Source organism: Salvia miltiorrhiza, chromosome 6 (assembly GCF_028751815.1).
Source record: "Salvia miltiorrhiza cultivar Shanhuang (shh) chromosome 6, IMPLAD_Smil_shh, whole genome shotgun sequence".
NCBI lineage: Eukaryota > Viridiplantae > Streptophyta > Magnoliopsida > Lamiales > Lamiaceae > Salvia > Salvia miltiorrhiza.
In genome coordinates, this window is record NC_080392.1 from 15743083 (window position 1) to 15761082 (window position 18000).

At 37.4% G+C, this 18000-nt stretch overlaps 1 protein-coding gene across 1 annotated transcript; it reads right to left on the reverse strand.

Annotated features, from left to right (window-relative positions):
• Positions 1-12583: 12583 nt before the first annotated feature.
• LOC130990164 (zeatin O-glucosyltransferase-like) lies at positions 12584-14225 on the reverse strand. The gene has a single exon (XM_057914379.1). It carries the CDS (start codon positions 14040-14042, stop codon positions 12675-12677), a length of 1368 nt encoding a protein of 455 aa, XP_057770362.1. The 5' UTR covers positions 14043-14225; the 3' UTR covers positions 12584-12674.
• Positions 14226-18000: the final 3775 nt, after the last annotated feature.

Here is an 18000-nt window from a genome sequence, read left to right on the forward strand (position 1 = left end):
TTCTTGTTGCTTTGCCCATATGATACTTTCCTCTCCACAGTGCATAAAAACTGTCTCGTTTATTAAAAAAAAAAAGACCTCATTTTACATAATTTGATTTGCTCACTTATATTAATTGTCTAATATGGTTGTATATGAAATGAAAAAACTATTACAATTTACAAGGTGTCCATTTTTGCAAAACTTACATTGCATATTTGCTCTTTTAAATATTTAACTTAAGGACAATAATAACATACTTGAACGAGTTCTTTATTAATTAGAACATAATCCATACAAAAGAATTTCATGCAAGCTAATATATCTAATTAGTCTTTCAATATATATATATATATATATAGAGAGAGAGAGAAAGGTTAAACTGAGAATGATAAATATGTAGAGAAAGGAGAATTAATCTGGAGCATCCAAAATTACAAATCCAAGGGCCGATTTTTTTCTATTTATTTTCCTTAATTATAGCAAAAAAGGCTATATATGTAATTGTTCAATTTTATGCCGTCCGTTAATTAAGATTTGAAGATCTGTAATTATCTACTTATTTTTGGTAAGATATTATACATCCAAATCTTTATATTTCTTTTATTTTAAACTTTGTCTGTTGTCTTCAGAATATATGTTCACGTTAATCTTTTCATAATCTGTACAATATATTTAATTTTTGATGATCGCAATTTTTTTATGCTTATTCGAAATATTTTATATTAAATATGTTCAGACAGCAAGAAATATTCGAATGTTCTATTTAAATGTTCGTAATTTTATTAGGCTTGTTCGAAAAGTTATATGTTAAATATTTTATATCATCAAAAGATTCAAGTATTTTAGTTTATATGTTCGTAATTTTTTTAAAGCCTGTTTGAAACATTTTATGTTTAATATTTTTAAAATTCTCAATCATATATAAATAATATTATTCAGAAATATAATACGTAACGAACAATCACAATTTTTCAATGAACAAAACAAAATATTTCAATGAACTGAACACAAGTTTTAATCATAAAATACGAAAAAAAATGTTACACTGAATAAAGTAATATTTATCATGAATATAATATAAAACGAACAATCATGACTTTTCAATGAACACAATACAATTTCTTGATGAACATATCAAAAAAATTTAAATGAACAAACACAATTTTTGAACGAACAGAACACAATTCTTTGATGAACAGGAGTCTAGCTGAAAAATCAATCTAACAGCCACAATGCTTTGGTGGTTCGCCGTAGACTCCATTGTGTGAAGCAGCATTTGATTCTACGAACACATATATGGTGGAAGCTTTCTTTTTTTAGCAAACTTGAACGAATTGAGCGAGCAACTTTTACACTAAAAAAATCTGGAAATCTGAAAATTTTGGTTTTGAACTTTCAACAAACATATGTTGTGTTGTTCTCATTTAACAAAGTTTTAAAAGTAAAATCAATTTAAAGTGGTCGAGGTTGATTTGCCCAGAATCGAAATTGTTTGGAGAAGATGATGGAAAATTATCGGAATAATGAGAAAATTTAAACGACGCACTAGATCAGTTCAAAAGATTTCTTAAAATTGTAAAATAAATCGAAAATCCTACCTTTGTTGAACTTCGCCGCCGAACAGGAAAAATCGCGATAACAGAGATCCTAACCTTGATCGGCGAGATGGGCTACAAGCGCGGGGGCTCTGCGGCGTCGGGATGCGCCCTTGGACCAGCAACGGCAGCAACCGTTTGCGTCGACGAGCAGATGTCGGAGACCGAAGCGATATTGCACTGTGTTGGCGAGGATTTGACGGGCGTTGCCGTTCGCCGCTGCTACTGATGGCGAAGAGGGATGAGAGAGGCGGCAAGGTGGCTGCACAAGGGAGAGGGGGAGAGACTGAGAGATTGGAGAGAGAATGAGAGACTGTTGAGGGTTGAGGAACGAGAAAGAGTGAGAGAATGAAGAGTGAAAATAGGATTTTCCGTTTTCACTTATACGAAAGTTACCCATATACCCTTTCAGTAATTTTTGAATATTACAATTCTTAAATAAAATAGGAAAATTCATTCAATATAAGCCCATGATGCAACGGTTTTAATGGATGAGATCTCTTCTTTATTCTCTATACATAGAGTCATTCTTTGTTTAACTTGACCGATATATATATATATATATATATATATATATATATATATATATATATATATATAGGGTGTGGTTCTAGAGAGAATTACATTATCTGTGAAAACGTGAGAACTATCAAATCTAATGCATTCACTGTAAAAATTAATGCATTCGCTGTTAAAATTAATGCACTCAAAAAAATAAAAAAAATTGCTCCCTTCAGGATTCGAACCCAGGATCTTCATTTATCCAACAAGATGATACATCCACCATAGATCTTAATAATCGAATGGCTGAAAATGGTTCTCTGTTCTTTTTTTATTTATGGTTCGTTCTTGAACCTCTCCATATATATATATATATATATATATATATATATATATATAAGGTGTGGTTCCAGAGAGAACTACATTATTTGTGAGAACGTGAGAACCATCAAATCTAATGCATTCACTATAAAAATTAATTCATTCGCTGTTAAAATTAATGCACTCAAAAAAATAAAAAAAAATTGCTCCCTTCAGGATTCGAACCCAGGATCTGCATTCATCCAACAAGATGATACATCCACCGTAGATCTTGATAATCGAATGGCTGAAAATGGTTCTCCGTTCTTTTTTTATTTATGGTTCTTTCTTGAACCTCTCCCTATATATATATATATATATATAGGGTGTGGTTCTAGAGAGAACTACATTATTTGTGAGAACGGGAGAACCATCAAATCTAATGCATTCACTGTAAAAATTAATGCATTCGCTGTTAAAATTAATGCACTCAAAAAAATAAAAAAAAATTGCTCCCTTCAGGATTCGAACCCAGGATCTGCATTCATTCAACAAGATGATGCATCCACCGTAGATCTTGATGATCGAATGGCTGAAAATGGTTCTCCGTTCTTTTTTTATTTATGGTTCTTTCCTGAACCTCTCCATATATATATATATATATATATATATATATATATATATATAGGGTTAGGCTAAAATAAGAACTAGAGTTAGGATATAAATTAAGAACCAATCTAAACCAATGGATCTTTGCAAATCAACGGCCAGATCTCCACTCATTTGATTCATATAACTGCCGATTTTTTCACTAATAGGATACAATGGTAATTTCAAGTTTTAAGTAATTATCATGGCCTAAATTAAGGGGATCGTGTGTCTCATTTTTAGTTGAAGATTTGATAATCTTTATCGCCGCCCGCCTCGCGGCTCTCTCGATCTTCGCCGGCGGCGACGAAGTCCTAGTAAACCGCCTAACCCCTGTGTTGAATTGCTTGGGCAGAGTGTACTACATAGGCGGCGCGGGGAAGGGGCAATTCTGCAAATTAGCGAACCAGGTGACCATCGCCTCAACAATGGTGGGACTGTGCGAGGGATTGATCTACGCGCATAAGGCCGGTCTGGATTTAGATAGCTATTTGAGCGCAATTTCGACCGGCGCGGCCGGCTCGAAATCGTTGGATTTGTACGGCGGCAGAATATTGAAGAGGGATTTGGAGGCAGGATTTTACGTGAATCACTTCGTCAAGGATTTGGGGATTTGCTTGAGGGAATGCAGAACATGGGATTGGCGCTGCCTGGGCTGGCGTTGGTAACTATGAGGATGTTGGTTGCACAAGCAATGATTTCAAGAACTTGTACACGATGATTAAAAAGTTTAACTTCAAATCTTACACATGCCGTGATGAAAAATTCATCGCATGAATATTCACGTTGTTACAATTAATATGTATTAATATTCACGTTGTTATGCAGATTATTCATGCGTACGCATTAAAATATTCGCGCCATACTTATACACGCAATATGACACATCTGTATAATGTGCTAAGCCAAAATATTCATGCGTAATTACAATATATTCACACACCTTCTCAATGTGTTATAGACGATTACAATATATTCACACACCTTCTCAAAGTTTAACTTCAAATCTTACACATGCCGTGATGAAAAATTCATCGCATGAATATTCACGTTGTTACAATTAATATGTATTAATATTCACGTTGTTATGCAGATTATTCATGCGTACGCATTAAAATATTCGCGCCATACTTATACTCGCAATATGACACATCTGTATAATGTGCTAAGCCAAAATATTCATGTGTAATTACAATATATTCGTACACCTAACTAGTCGAAAACAGTGGATTCGAGTGTCCGATGCACGTTCCTTCCTCTGAAAGTTTAAGTAATATGTATCAGTTCATATGGGAATAAAAGAAGATTTGGGTGAATGCATTTAAACAATAGCAATGATTATCCAGTTCCCAACTGTATTGTAGATTTAATCGATTTTTTTTTCTAAATATCAAGACACAATTCACGCATTAAAGTTGGGTTAATCAATCAAAATCGAATCTTTAATTTGGTAGGTATCCAGACGCCAAAATCGGAAGAGTTATGATGATGATATGGAAAGTCAACAGTCAATATCGATTTTACCCCTTCGTCCATTTGAGTGTGAATTAGTTGGCATAATCAATAGAATTATACAATGAATCTTAAATTAAATCACAGCCGTATAATCCACTCAAATCTACCGTCATTAAAGGTTCTTAATATATATGCTAAGGGTGGTTTGTTGAATAACTGCACCCTATATATATATATATATATATATATATATTAGAACACCTCATTGCTAGACAAATTATAGAAATAAGCAATTAAAAATGGTAGATGTAAAAATCTACAACGGATTGTATCCTAAGTCGCACATTGCTTTTTATCACATCGCTTCAAATGAAGTTTTACCATAATATTCATCTAATTTGGAATCGGTATGGAATTGATTCAATTAGGAAATTATAAATAATTACGAAAAAATTCCTAGCAGAAAAATATTTTTAACATTTTTAATGGACTGATATATATATATATATATATATATATATATATATATATATATATATATAGGAATGGGATCATATAGATCCCAATGCTTATAATAGATCCCTAGATCCAAATCTTGACCACACATTTATGACATGTGGCGCATCAAGATGGTGACACGTGGCAAGGATTCCAAGGCAAAATCTGGAGGGGTAAAATTGGAATGTAATTTTCGGATTTAATAATTAAAAAAAATATATATTTTTTTAGATTTTCTCAAAATAGATATATTTTAGATGCATATAGTTTCACACAAAGATGCATAAAGTTTTCACATGAAATGCATAACTTTGAACAGAAAAATGCATTTAATTTTTCCAGTTTTGGTATTTTCACCACCCCACCCCATACCACCCCCCAACCCTCCCCATTACCACCCCCCAAAAATAGGCATGTTTCACATGCATATAAAATCAAACAAAAATGCATAAAGTTTTCACATAAAATGCATTAAACTATACAAAAAATGCATTTCATTTTAATAAATCTGGTAGTTTCGCCACCCCACCCCCCCCCCTTCCCCCTGCCTCCCCACCCCACCCACCCCCCCACCCCCACCCCCCCCCCCCCAAAAAATTTTTTTTTTTTTTCAAAAACTGATTTTCTAATTGCTGGCCCACCCCCACCCCCCCACCCCCCACCCCCCCCCCCCAAAAAATTTTTTTTTTTTTTTTCAAAAACTGATTTTCTAATTGCTGGCCCACCCCCACCCCCACCCCCCCACCCCCCCCCCCAAAATTTTTTTTTATTTTTTTATTTTTTTAAAAACTGATTTTCAAAAAAAAAAATTTTTTTTTTTTGGGGGGTGGGTGGGTGGGGGGGTCAGTGGTCAGAAAATCAGTTTTTGAGAAAATAAAAAAATTAAAAAAAAAATATTTTTTTTGGGGGGGGTGGGGGGGGGTGGGTGGGTGGGGGGTGGGGGTGGGGGTAGGGGTGGGTCAGTGGTCAGAAAATCAGTTTTTAAAAAAATAAATTTTTTTTTTTTGGGGTGGGGGGGTGGGTGGGGGGGTGGGGGGTAGGGGGTGGGGTTCTGGGGTGGGGTGGGGTTCTGGGGTGTGGGGGGTGGGGTTGGGGTGGGGTGAAATCTTATGCATATTTATATGAAACTTTATGCATTTTTATATGAAAGTTCATGCATTCTCGTATGAAACTTTATGCGTCTAAAATATACCTATTTTGAGAAAATATAATATTTTTTTTTTTTTGAATTTCGAAAATTACATTCCAATTTTACCCCTCTCCAGATTTTGCCTTGAAATGCCTTGCCACGTGTCACCATCTTGATGCGCCACATGTCATAAATGTGTGGTCTAGATTTGGATCTACGGATCTATTATAAGCATAGGGATCCACCGGAACCCAACCCTATATATATATATATATATATATATATATATATATAAAATAGATAATGGAAAGAAAAAAACTATAATATTTCCTCAGTCCACATATATATATATATATATATATATATATATATATATATATATATTGTTATTTTTGGACATTCACAAAAATTAGTCTATATCTATTTTTGAAAACTTTCTATTACATGATGAGCTTCAATCTCTACTTACAAAATAATTAATTATCATTATTAACACTTCTTTTTAAGTGAGATTCTTTCTTCCCTCAAAAAAAAAAAAGTGAGATTCTTTCTCCATTCATAATACACTAAACTATTTTTATTAAAACTCATGTAATCCACTTCTAGCACTATTTTTTGTGAACGAATGGAGTATATAGAATATATATGTAAATAATATATAAATAAATAAGTTTTGGAATCGACATCTTCAAGTGACTTAATAAGATAAAGATAAATTAAATGATTTCCTACTTTTTCAAAGATTCCACGTACAAGGTGTAGTGGGCAAATTTCGTATAGCCTATTTAAATATATATATATTCGCGGCCCCAAACATTAAGCCCAATCCAAGAACTAAATTAATTTTAATTCAGCCCAACATTAAGTTGTCAGGCCCAGCAACTCAAACCCTAGAAAGGGCAACGAGGAAGAAGGTAAGAAGAGAGGATGAATGTCAATCCCACGAATATCGGAACAACTAGGGTTTAAGGAGACGTGTCAGCTAAACCCTAGACGTCAGACTACCACAATATAAACAAGTATCAACTAGGTCAACAGACTCATTCATTCGTATTCTCAGCTACTCCACCTACTCACGTTCTCGACTCTCTTCACTTGCTCGATCTCTACGCCTCCACGCTCTCACGTTCTGGATTGGGGCTTGCTCTGACCAATCAGACAGACCAACCCGACCGACGAGATTTACTATCTCACCTTAGCCCTACTATTCAATCATCTTTACGCATTATATTCGTTTTTCTTGTCAATTAATTCGAATTGTTTGACTGACTTGAGCGTCAGAGGCCCTTCCATCGACACCCCAACCGGTGCTCCTAGAAGGGCTCTAACGTGTTTGTGGTTTCAGGTTGCTAGTGCCCGCCGACCCGGATGTACCCGACGTCCTATTCACGTGATTGTTGGATCCATCCCCAACACAAGGAATCATTAAAAAAAATTTATTAAACAAAATATTTCTAAATGAAATTAACTATATTAAAAATTAAATTAAACAACATTTTTTTAATTTACTTTAGTTTGATTGGGTTGGGTTTGAAGAAAATTGGACAATAAGCACCGCCTTTGATCTTTATAGGCGGATCGGTCTTTCTTTTTGAAGTGACTCATCACTAATTTCAAATAAAGATTTGAAATAGATCAAAGAAACGAAGAAAGAAATAAGATAAGAAGAAAAAAATCCTTTTTTTTCATGAGATGTATAAAAAATAATGTAAGTTAATATTTGCATTTTGATTCTTTTAATCAGATTACGAAAATCAAAATCGAACAAAAAATAGGTAAGATTTCTCCTATCTATTAGATAGACGGAACTGTTGTCACTATTTGTTGTTTGTTATAGATGTTTGTGTGTGTGTGTGTATATATATATATATACTATATTATAAAATATGAGATTTGATCATAAGTTAAAGAAATTCAAACATAAACAAATGTTTAAGGTAATATAAATTAACTACTCAACTTCATTTATATGGGAATAATGGAGAAATGGATCCGTGCTGGGACGGAAGGATTCGAACCTCCGAATGGCGGGACCAAAACCCGTTGCCTTATAGCACCCACATCGATCGACTCATTCGAGAGGGCTCGAGTCGATTTGTGGATGAGTCGACCGATGTAGACCATCATCGACTCGAGTCCAGCACATCTCGATGAGCTCGACTCATCCGGCGAAATGAAAGGCGCATGCGTTTTATGCGCCGAAAAAAAAATCGAATTATTTGAAAAGAAACGGCTAGTTGCTGATTTTTTTTAGTTATTCATTTTTCTATTTCAACGGATATACGCCTTTTATTTATTTTTATTTTTTAGCCTTTTCTATTTCAAACGGCTATATGCCTTCAAATATTTTTTTTTTCAGTTTCATCTATAAATACCCCTTCACTCCCACTCTCACTTTCAATTTCATTCTCCATCATTCATTTATTTCATCTCACAAATTAAAATGGATCCCAACGACCCAAATACTCCTAACTATTTTTCACCTAATTGGACCGGTGATCTTTCTGATGACTCCCATCCCAACCTATCGACTTTCAACCAAGGTGATGAGAGCCCCACAAGACCGCAGCGACCTACAGCGAGGCGGCAGTGGTGGCACACCCACATGGTTGGAGGAATGCGATGGCCTTTAAGGAGGCAGCGTCGGTGTCCGAGCAAGGCGATAAAAAGAGTCGATACTCTTACATCCTCGAGAAGACGGACCTCATCGCTTGCATATGGATTAAGGAGCCCAACGACGCCATCCGTGGTGTCGATAAAAAAGGCGACCACTATTGGGGCCGAGTCATCGAGCGAATGAACACCATCTTGGGTACAACGTTAAACCTCCGACAAATCAAATCTCATTGGGCCCGTGTGAGTTCGGAGGTTAAGCTTTGGGAGGCAACGTGGATCGAGGCCAACGCAAAGTGGCCATCTGGGCACTCCAACAATATGATCCGGGAGAAGACCCAAACGCTCTACGCCTTGTCTAGTAAGGGAGTGCCATTCAAATGGTGGAACGCGTGGAAGATTCTCCAGACGAATCGAAAGTTCAAGTTACTGTACCTCGAATGAGATGTGAAATCCTCCAAGAGGACAAAGATGAGTGAAAGCGGCGACTTCACCACCTCGGTCTCGGGTGAGGAAATCTCGTCTTCCCGGCCAATGGAAAACAAAGTGGTGAAGGCGGCGGCGAAGGAGAAGGGAAAGGCGAATGGCACGACATCGCAAGGCTCGAAGGCTCCGCCCCAATGTATCAAATTCATGGGCAAGATGCAAACCACGCTCGACAGAATTGTCGAGGAGTACGGGACAAAGAATCGTCTCAAGAGAGAGATCCACAACAACCGTATCATGTTCTTGGATACGTCGGGTGGCTCATATTCTCGCGAGGCGTAGGGGCGACTAGTGATTTAGATTTGAATCTATGTAATTTTTAATTATGTTTTTAAATTTATGTATTTTTAATTTAATGTAATTTTAATTTTTAGGATTTAAAAGTAATAAACTTTTAATTTTAAAAATTGTGTTGTGTAAATATATGGTTTAAATTGGTGCAATTTAAATTAAATGAAAAATACAAAAACCAAAACTAATGGATATCAGTCAGTTGGATGAGCCTTTCCAATACAGGGTATTGACTCATAAGTGACTCAAACCAATGTGGATGCTCTTACCACTTGGCCACGCCCCATTTCAATTGCTAATTGACACTAAGAAACAATAATATTGTTATTGGTTGTTTGTCAACTCCAGCCCAAATAAATATCTAGAAAGATTCCATATCTATAGAATATAGATCTTCTAGATCTATAGAATAATAGAATAGACCGATATTCGAATTTTGATACATATAGATACAGAATTCAACTGAATTTATTGATCATTACATAGAATTCAATTAAGATATTGTATGAAAGTATCGTTTCTTCTATTCTCCTTTGAGAATTGGAGGATTTTTGGTTGTATGTATTCAAAGAAAAAGAAGGATTTTTTGTCTACCTTATTTACATTTACTTTCTTTCTTTTTCCTTATATCAAAAATGCAATTATCTCCAAGAACAAGCTACTGTAAGTTTATTCAATTGCTTGAAGTAGTTTTTTCTTCGGCAAATTGCCCGAAGCCTATGCTTTTTGAATTCAAATTGTAGATGTTATGTAAGTCATACCACTGTTTTTTTAATAGCTTTTTATTTAACAAGCTACTGTAAGTTTTCGATAAGATCCTGAATAATAATATCCTAGAAAATACATGATTTCCTCGAGAAAAAATTATAACAATTGACAAAAACAAAATCAGATAAGTTTTAGAGTATGAACCCTCGATTCATACATTGAAATTCGTGAATAGTCGGCATAAATCAGGCTTACCCCCATTTCCTTGTTTTTGAGCCTTTTCCAATCATCCAGTCAAAGACCCTAACCCTATTAAGGGTCTACCACAATATCTAAATTTGGATATAAGCGCAAATTTCATTTTTGTTATTGAAAAACAAATGAATTTGTGATAATACATTTATTGAAAAAACCTCATTTCTTGGTATCAAAATAGGATAAGTGGTTAAAAAATCATCTTGGGGATTATGTAATGCTTACTCTGAAACTCTTCGTTTATACTGTAGTGATTTTTTTTGCTTCTCTTTCTATCTATAGCTTCCTATCTAATGACCTAGACCTGAACTTGAAGAATAAAATACTTTAAAGAAAAGGTTCCTTATTTAATTTTCAAATTTTATTAGGATTTTCTCTATTTAGACGCTTCACTAAGATTTTCAAAAATTGAAAAAAAGAAATAAAAATAATAAAATAGAATATTAATATATGAAATATAAAAACTAAAAAGTAACCATTCTCGGTCGGTCGGTTAGTGACCGTAGAAGGTGGCCACCTTCTCGGCACACAGTTATCATTGCAGATATGGTAAAGTACAAAGAAAGATAGTCTGATCAGACGAGCTTTAGTACAAGTAAATGACTAATGGATGCAGACTTTTTACTAAAACCTCTATAAGCCATGAGAAAAGGCATGATAATTTACAGCTTTAGTATGCATGTATGTAGTTTTGGCTCGTGCCCACTGAGTATTTTCTACTCAGCCTGTATATATTTATAAACGTACAGGTTGAGCAGCGGTGATGAGATTGTGCCGAGCGATCCTTTTTGTTATATTTAAATGTAAATACTGAGACACATGCCTTGAACATGTTTCTCAAGACAGTCATTCCTCTACGAACACTTCCTTTGTTTAGAAATCACAATAAGCCTTCCTTGTTGTGATCTTTATATATAAATTACATCTTTTTGCTCGTTATAATCCTTTCCAGTTTATAAAGAGTGACTTTTTTATGTGTTAAAGTTTCTTTCGCTTCAGACCAAACATTTGATCCACCTTTATGAATTTATTCCTTTTCTTATTCTCGCTTCTTAATTCCCTCCCTTGGTCACGATTTCCCCGGATTAAATAAAATGGTCAACTCTCATTACCACATCTAATTCATACTAAATCTCAATCATTTACAACTTAAATAAATAGTTCAACATTATGTACATTTTATAAACTTCAAACCAATACTTTAAAACATAAAATAAAAATAAAAAAAATATAAAAAAATGATTTCATGTTTTGGAACCGTGAACCGCCGATTCGAAATTAGAACCAGAATCGCCGGTTCACGGTTCGAACGATTCCGATTCCGAATTTTGGAACCGTGAAACCGCCGGTTTGATCCGGTCGAATCAGAACCGAAACCGTGGCCTTAAATCGGGTGGGCCCGACTTAAATTGACACACACTTACTAGATTGAACATTGTAGATATTTATATATAGTATAATATGTTTGTGTGGTTCAAAGCACTACTTCTTTGCTTTTTAGTTTTTATATTTTGGACGGCGGCTACTTGCCAACGAGATAAACTCAAATAATGTGACAATCGTTAAAATATTCATCTTTTCTCTTTTGCCGTTTTAGGTCACGACAACATTCCTAATTAGAATTTGTATCTAAAATTCCAAATTCGTATATTCTATCGTTAATTAAGCTACATTTTCAGCAATTCTTTTTTTCGTTTTCATAAAGTATCTTATTTATCATAAAACGTATATAAGAAAATAAATCATTTTATTCTTTTAACTCAGAATTATTACATGAATACCCAAGTAAAAAACTTTGGTAAATAGCACGAAGATATATACTTATTCAAGGATAATATTGATCTAAAAATAGAACACTTTTTCAACTTATTCAAGCATAATATTGATCTAAAAATAGAACCGGAGAAGTTAGTTTCAAAATTCTTGAATCCACAAATAAGGCGTGATAACATCCGACTGATAATTGTCAAGAATTCACAAACACTTAAAATTAAATTAATTTGTTTTGTAATTTACACTCTTAGTTGTGGATAAAGTTAGTCCATTAAATTCAACAGTGTTCAAACGTAAAATCTTTAGCTGTTGGATTAAATGATACGACGATTAAGATGCTTTAACTCAGTTTATGATAGGTGGCAGTTGTTCATAAACATAAAGACAAATGAATATACATGGAATGTAACATAATGAAAAATGGGCAAAAATGAATTTATCTATCTAGTGATATGTGTGATGAAGGAATCCATCTCCCCATCTCTGCTAAGGGAAGCTCCCAACTCCTTAGCCCTCCTCCTCATCTCACCGCCCTCCTCCGCCATCATCAACCTCCTCACGGCCGCCTCCACCCTCTCTGCCGCCACCACCTCGTTCCGATACACCCAATCCACAACCCTCACGGCAATCCCGAGCACCTCCGCCACCAAAAACGCGTTAGTCGGTTGATCGGAATGCATCGGCCACGCCGCCATCGGCACACCGTTTGAGATGCTCTCCATGCACGAATTCCACCCGCAGTGGCTCATGAATCCCCCCGTCGCCGGATGCCCTAAAATCTCCACCTGCGCCGCCCACTCTCTCACCACAACCCCTCTCTCTCTAACCCTCTCCTCAAACCCCTCCGGCAGCTCCGGCGCCCGAGCCCCGCCGCCGAAGATATCGCCCTTGTCTGCTTCTCTCAACACCCAAATAAACTTCACCTCGCTCCTCTCTAACCCTAGCGCCAAATCCCGAATCTGCTCCGTTTGAAACGACGTTGTCGTTCCAAACGAGACCAAGATAACTGAATCGTGATCCTGCGCGTCGAGCCAATCGAGATATTCATGCCGGATTTTCGATTGTAGTGAAATCGGATTGAGAGGGCCGATCGCAAAAATTTTGTCGGTGCCGGTGGTTTTCACGGTCTCCATGAAATCAAGGTATAAACCCTCGATTTCTCGGCTCGAATTGTATAAATCGGCGGAGGAAATTTTCCGGCAGCTGCGATTTAGGTTAGTGAACTCTGAGAATTCAGGGGGGAATATTCCGGCGAGAGGCGGAATTTTAGTCATGATCGCCGGCGGCGGGGCGGGGCGGCCGGCGGCGTCCCAGTAGAAGGAGAGGACCGTGAAGGCGGAGATGCAGCGGAAGCAGTAAGCTTCGGCGTTTGGGATGGAGTCGATGTCTTGAACGACGTAGGACATTAAGGAGTCGAAGATGACGACGAGCCGTTTAAATTTGGGGGAGAGTTGGGTGAGGAAGGAGTGGACCGGTTGCCGGAGATGGGTGGCGGCGGAGAACGAAGGGAGGAGGTGGGAGGGGAATTTGTTGGGGGCGTGGGGGTTGGGTGTGGGGTTGGGGAAGGGAGGGGTGGGGAGTTCGTGGAAGTGGATGGTGGAGGACGGGTTGTCCCAGCCGTGGAGGCGGAGCTTGGCCTGGCGGAGGTGGGTGGCGGCGCCGACGTAGTGGATGGAGATGGCGGCAGAGGAGAGGATGCGGGAGAGGTGGAGGAGCTGGTTGAGGTGGCCCTGCGCCGGCAGTGGCACCACTACCACCGCGATTTGTGGGGTGATGCAGTGGCCGTTTTCTCGGGTGTGCGGCGGCATGGTAGAATCTTTGAATTTCACATGAAGCACTTCTATTTATAGACGTCATTGCCAAAAAAACTACTCATTGCATTTACTTTTTGAAAATACTAATCTGTACCTCAAAAAAAGAAAAAAAGAAAATTATTGATGTTTAAATAAAAATTAAAGAAGCACCTTTACTTCTCGCAACTTTTGGATTATCTATTGAAAGAATTTTCTTCTTTTCGAGATGTGATCAATCAAAGAGTTAATTGGTTGTAAATTGATATATGAATATTTTTTTTAATATTTTATAGCGGTATCCTAAATTTTTAATGTATTCAAAACCGTTTAGTTATATGAAATTTTAGCCATGCAAATAAAAATAGAGTTAATATACATTTTCATTTAGTAAAAGGAAATAATATACATGAGGATAAAAAATTGAAAAAATTAGCCTTTTTAGAGGTAAATGTATAATTACACCCTTAGTAGGATTACAAAAAAAAAAAAAAACCTTCCTCCCCAAACCCAATGATTCCCTTTCCCAACTTATTTATGTAATTTGAATAGAATTTACACTATAATGAAAATTTTTGTAGAACGTATATATTAATTCCTTCTTAGAGCATCTCCAATGTGAGGTGCTTAAATATATGATGGTCCCCCCTTAGAGCATCCACAATGGAGAGTCATAGGATGGGCTCAAAAATGTGGTCCCCACATTTTTGAGCCCACTCTCCATAATGGGAGAGCCCACCCCTTGGCTCTATAATTATAATTTCTATTTTGTATTTATTTTTATTGTTGTTTTCAATTTTAAACCAACTAAAACTCAATTAAATTTGAAAATTAATCATACATTGATTGAGAATTAAAATTTCAATACATTTCAAATAAAGTCCTAAATTACTTAAAAATTTTTAAAAAAAAATCTAGAAACTATGGGAGATTGCGTTGCTTGATTACTGCCACCTTGGCCAAGTGAAACGCCAACTCGTCGGGATTCATTTGAGAGGTGTCTCTACTCATCAACATGCTATCGGCGAGGTCGCATTGAGCTTAGGAGAATTGTTCCATGACGTTCACCATCTCCTCCATGTACCCGAGAGCTCGAGAATTGTTGTCGGACGTCTCTGCCTTCTTTTTCCATTTGCCTTTGTCTCTCTTCGCCGTTTTTTGGCCTTGGGGCCTTGTGAAAATGCTCGGCTTGCTAGAAGTCGTTGTAGCGTCACCGTCCGAGCCCTTCGATTTTTTGGAGGTGTGAACATCCACGGCAATACTCACGAATTTTGGAGATTCGCGCAGTAGCTTCCATGCATATGGATACTTAAATTTGGCACCATAAGAGGCATTGAACATTTTTTCAGCTTGTTCGATGATTTGCTCATTGCTCATGCCGGATGCCCAATTCTCCCGGCACTTTTTGTAGATGCCCTCCCACCAACTCACTTCCTTTTGGACACGTTGGAAGTGCAACTTGATTTGCTTGATGTCGTGTGGAATGGTGCCTTGGGGCCGTTGAGCATTGTTTTTCTTCATGATGGCGCCCCAATACTGAGGTCCTTTCTGGTCGGTCCCTTTGATGGAGTCGCATGTGTGCTCGAGATACAAATGATATATGAGTATCATTTCATTCAAAGAGTAGTGACCTCTTTGCTTGGTGTTGGCCGGCATAGATGCTATCTCCTCCACGTCCAGTTCGGCCACCGCCTCAAATCGAGCGTTTAAGTTGATTCCTTCGATGCCTTGCGTTTGAAAGGAATTGGACTCTTGCGTAAAATGCGCGAATCCTTGGATGGATGCATTGGATTCGCCGGGAGATGAATTTTGGGGGCATTGGCTCCAAAACTTTCTCCAATCTCCTTCCATGACTTTTTTTGAAAAAGGAAGAGAACAAGATGAACAAAGGTAGAAGAGATATAGGATGAAAGAAGGGATAGAGGATGGAAGAAAAGATATAAAAAAAATTGAACACATATGAGTTATGTATAGAAGAAAGAAGAATAAAAAAAACAAAAACAAAAAAGGCCTAACGGCCGAAAATTGGAAACAGTACTTTTGAGCCCGGAGAGCTGGTGTGCACCCGGTGCGCGAGCCACCGACTCGACAATGGCGGAGGGCGCTGATGGGGTGGGCTCGAGCCCAGTTTTTTAGCCCCATTGCGGGTGCTCTTAGAACCCCCCTCTCCAATGCAGAGGTGCTTAAGGGGTGCTTAAATCCCAATTTCCATTTAATCCTCATTTCTACACTTCTATTTTAAAATTTGAAATTTTCATTAAAAATAAAATTAAACATTGCATTAAAAATAAATATTACATAATTTAAATAATAAAAAAATTACATAATTTAAATAACTAAAAAATTACGAAAAATTAAGAATCCTAAAAATTACTATTTCAATTTTAAAAATTAATATTTTATTAAAATTAACAATAAACATTACATTAATTTAAATATAATACAATAGCTAAAAATTAGGTAAAAAATTAAAAGGAATTGAAAAATGCTAAATTTTAAAAATTCAAAAAATAAAAAACAATAAATAAAATAAAAGATATTAAAAATATTAAATAAAAGTCAAACCCCCATGATGAGGAGTAATATATGCAAAGCAGAGGAATCGTCTTTATCAGAGGAACGGACCTCACCAGAGGAGCGGATATGTCAGGGAAATCATTCCCGATCAGAGAAATGGCTCTTGCCAGAGAAATGACCCTTGCCAGAGAAGTCACCTACGCCAGAGAAGCCGTTTATGCCAGAGAAGTCATGTATGCCAGAGAAGTCGCTGAAGAGCGGAGAAATCGCCCGCCTGGGGGGCAAAATTACCACTATGCCCTTGACCACGCGGGGAGCATGCTTCGAAGGCGAAATTACTATTTTACCCCTAGCATGTAATCTATAAATAGTCACACATACACACTCTGTAACCTTACGCTTTCAATACTTTTACTACTGCAATTATATTCTCTCGTGCTCTCAGCAATTTAGCAAGCTCCTTTCACTTTTCCGATCAATCTAGGTGAAATCCATAATTCATCGATAATTCACCAAACAAACGATCACCGTTCATTTATGCTTTACCACCCCACAAAACAAAACATCCCCTCTTTCTTCCCCGACCCACCCACTTCCCATTTCTCCTCTTCTGTCCCCTTTTCTCGACTACAAGTTTTTTTTTTTTTTTTTGTCGCGTGTGACTTTCACGAATTTGCCCAAACCCCCTCCAAACACCGGTGCTAAGCCAAGACCTAGGGACGCACCGCCGCAGCACTCCAGCGCTCGGTGCGCCCCGGAAACTGCATTGACCCAGCGCTTATACATCTATCAAACATTTTCTGCATCACCGCCACACCCGGGCGGGATGGAGGAATGGTCTTGGGTGATTTGGGAGCGGAAGCAGGAGGCTCAGACGATGCTAGGAAACCCGGGGGAGAATTAGGGTTGGAAGGAGGGGGAGAGTTAACCGGAGAAGCTACAGGAGAGGGAGAAGGGGAGGGGGAAAAGTCAGGCTGGGCAACGGAGGTAGAGGCCATGATCGAAAAAAAAAAAACTTAAGAATTCTAGGGTTTACACGCTCAATCAGAGCACCAACAAATCTCAAAATCACTCCACACTAAACACAAATATCGGGAGAGGAGGATACGCGAGTTACCTAAGTCAAAGAAGGATCGACGGTAAAGATTGGAACGGAAAGGTCACAGGAAATACGCTGGAACAGGGAGAGGATCGCTGAAAATTGAGAGAGAATCGCGAAGAAGTGAAATGGAAGAAGATGAATAGTGAGGATTTGAATCGCCTAAGTATAACATACGCGGGCAACTACCAACACACGGGATGAATGACACGTGGCCTCAGGGAAATAATCAACGGCCGAGAATTTCTGCGGAGAGACGAAAGGACGCGAAGGGTAAAAAGTAACCTCGAAATACGGGAAAGTACACTGTGAAGGGACGGGCAGTTAATGCGAATGACGTCAGCCACGCGGGTGATTACT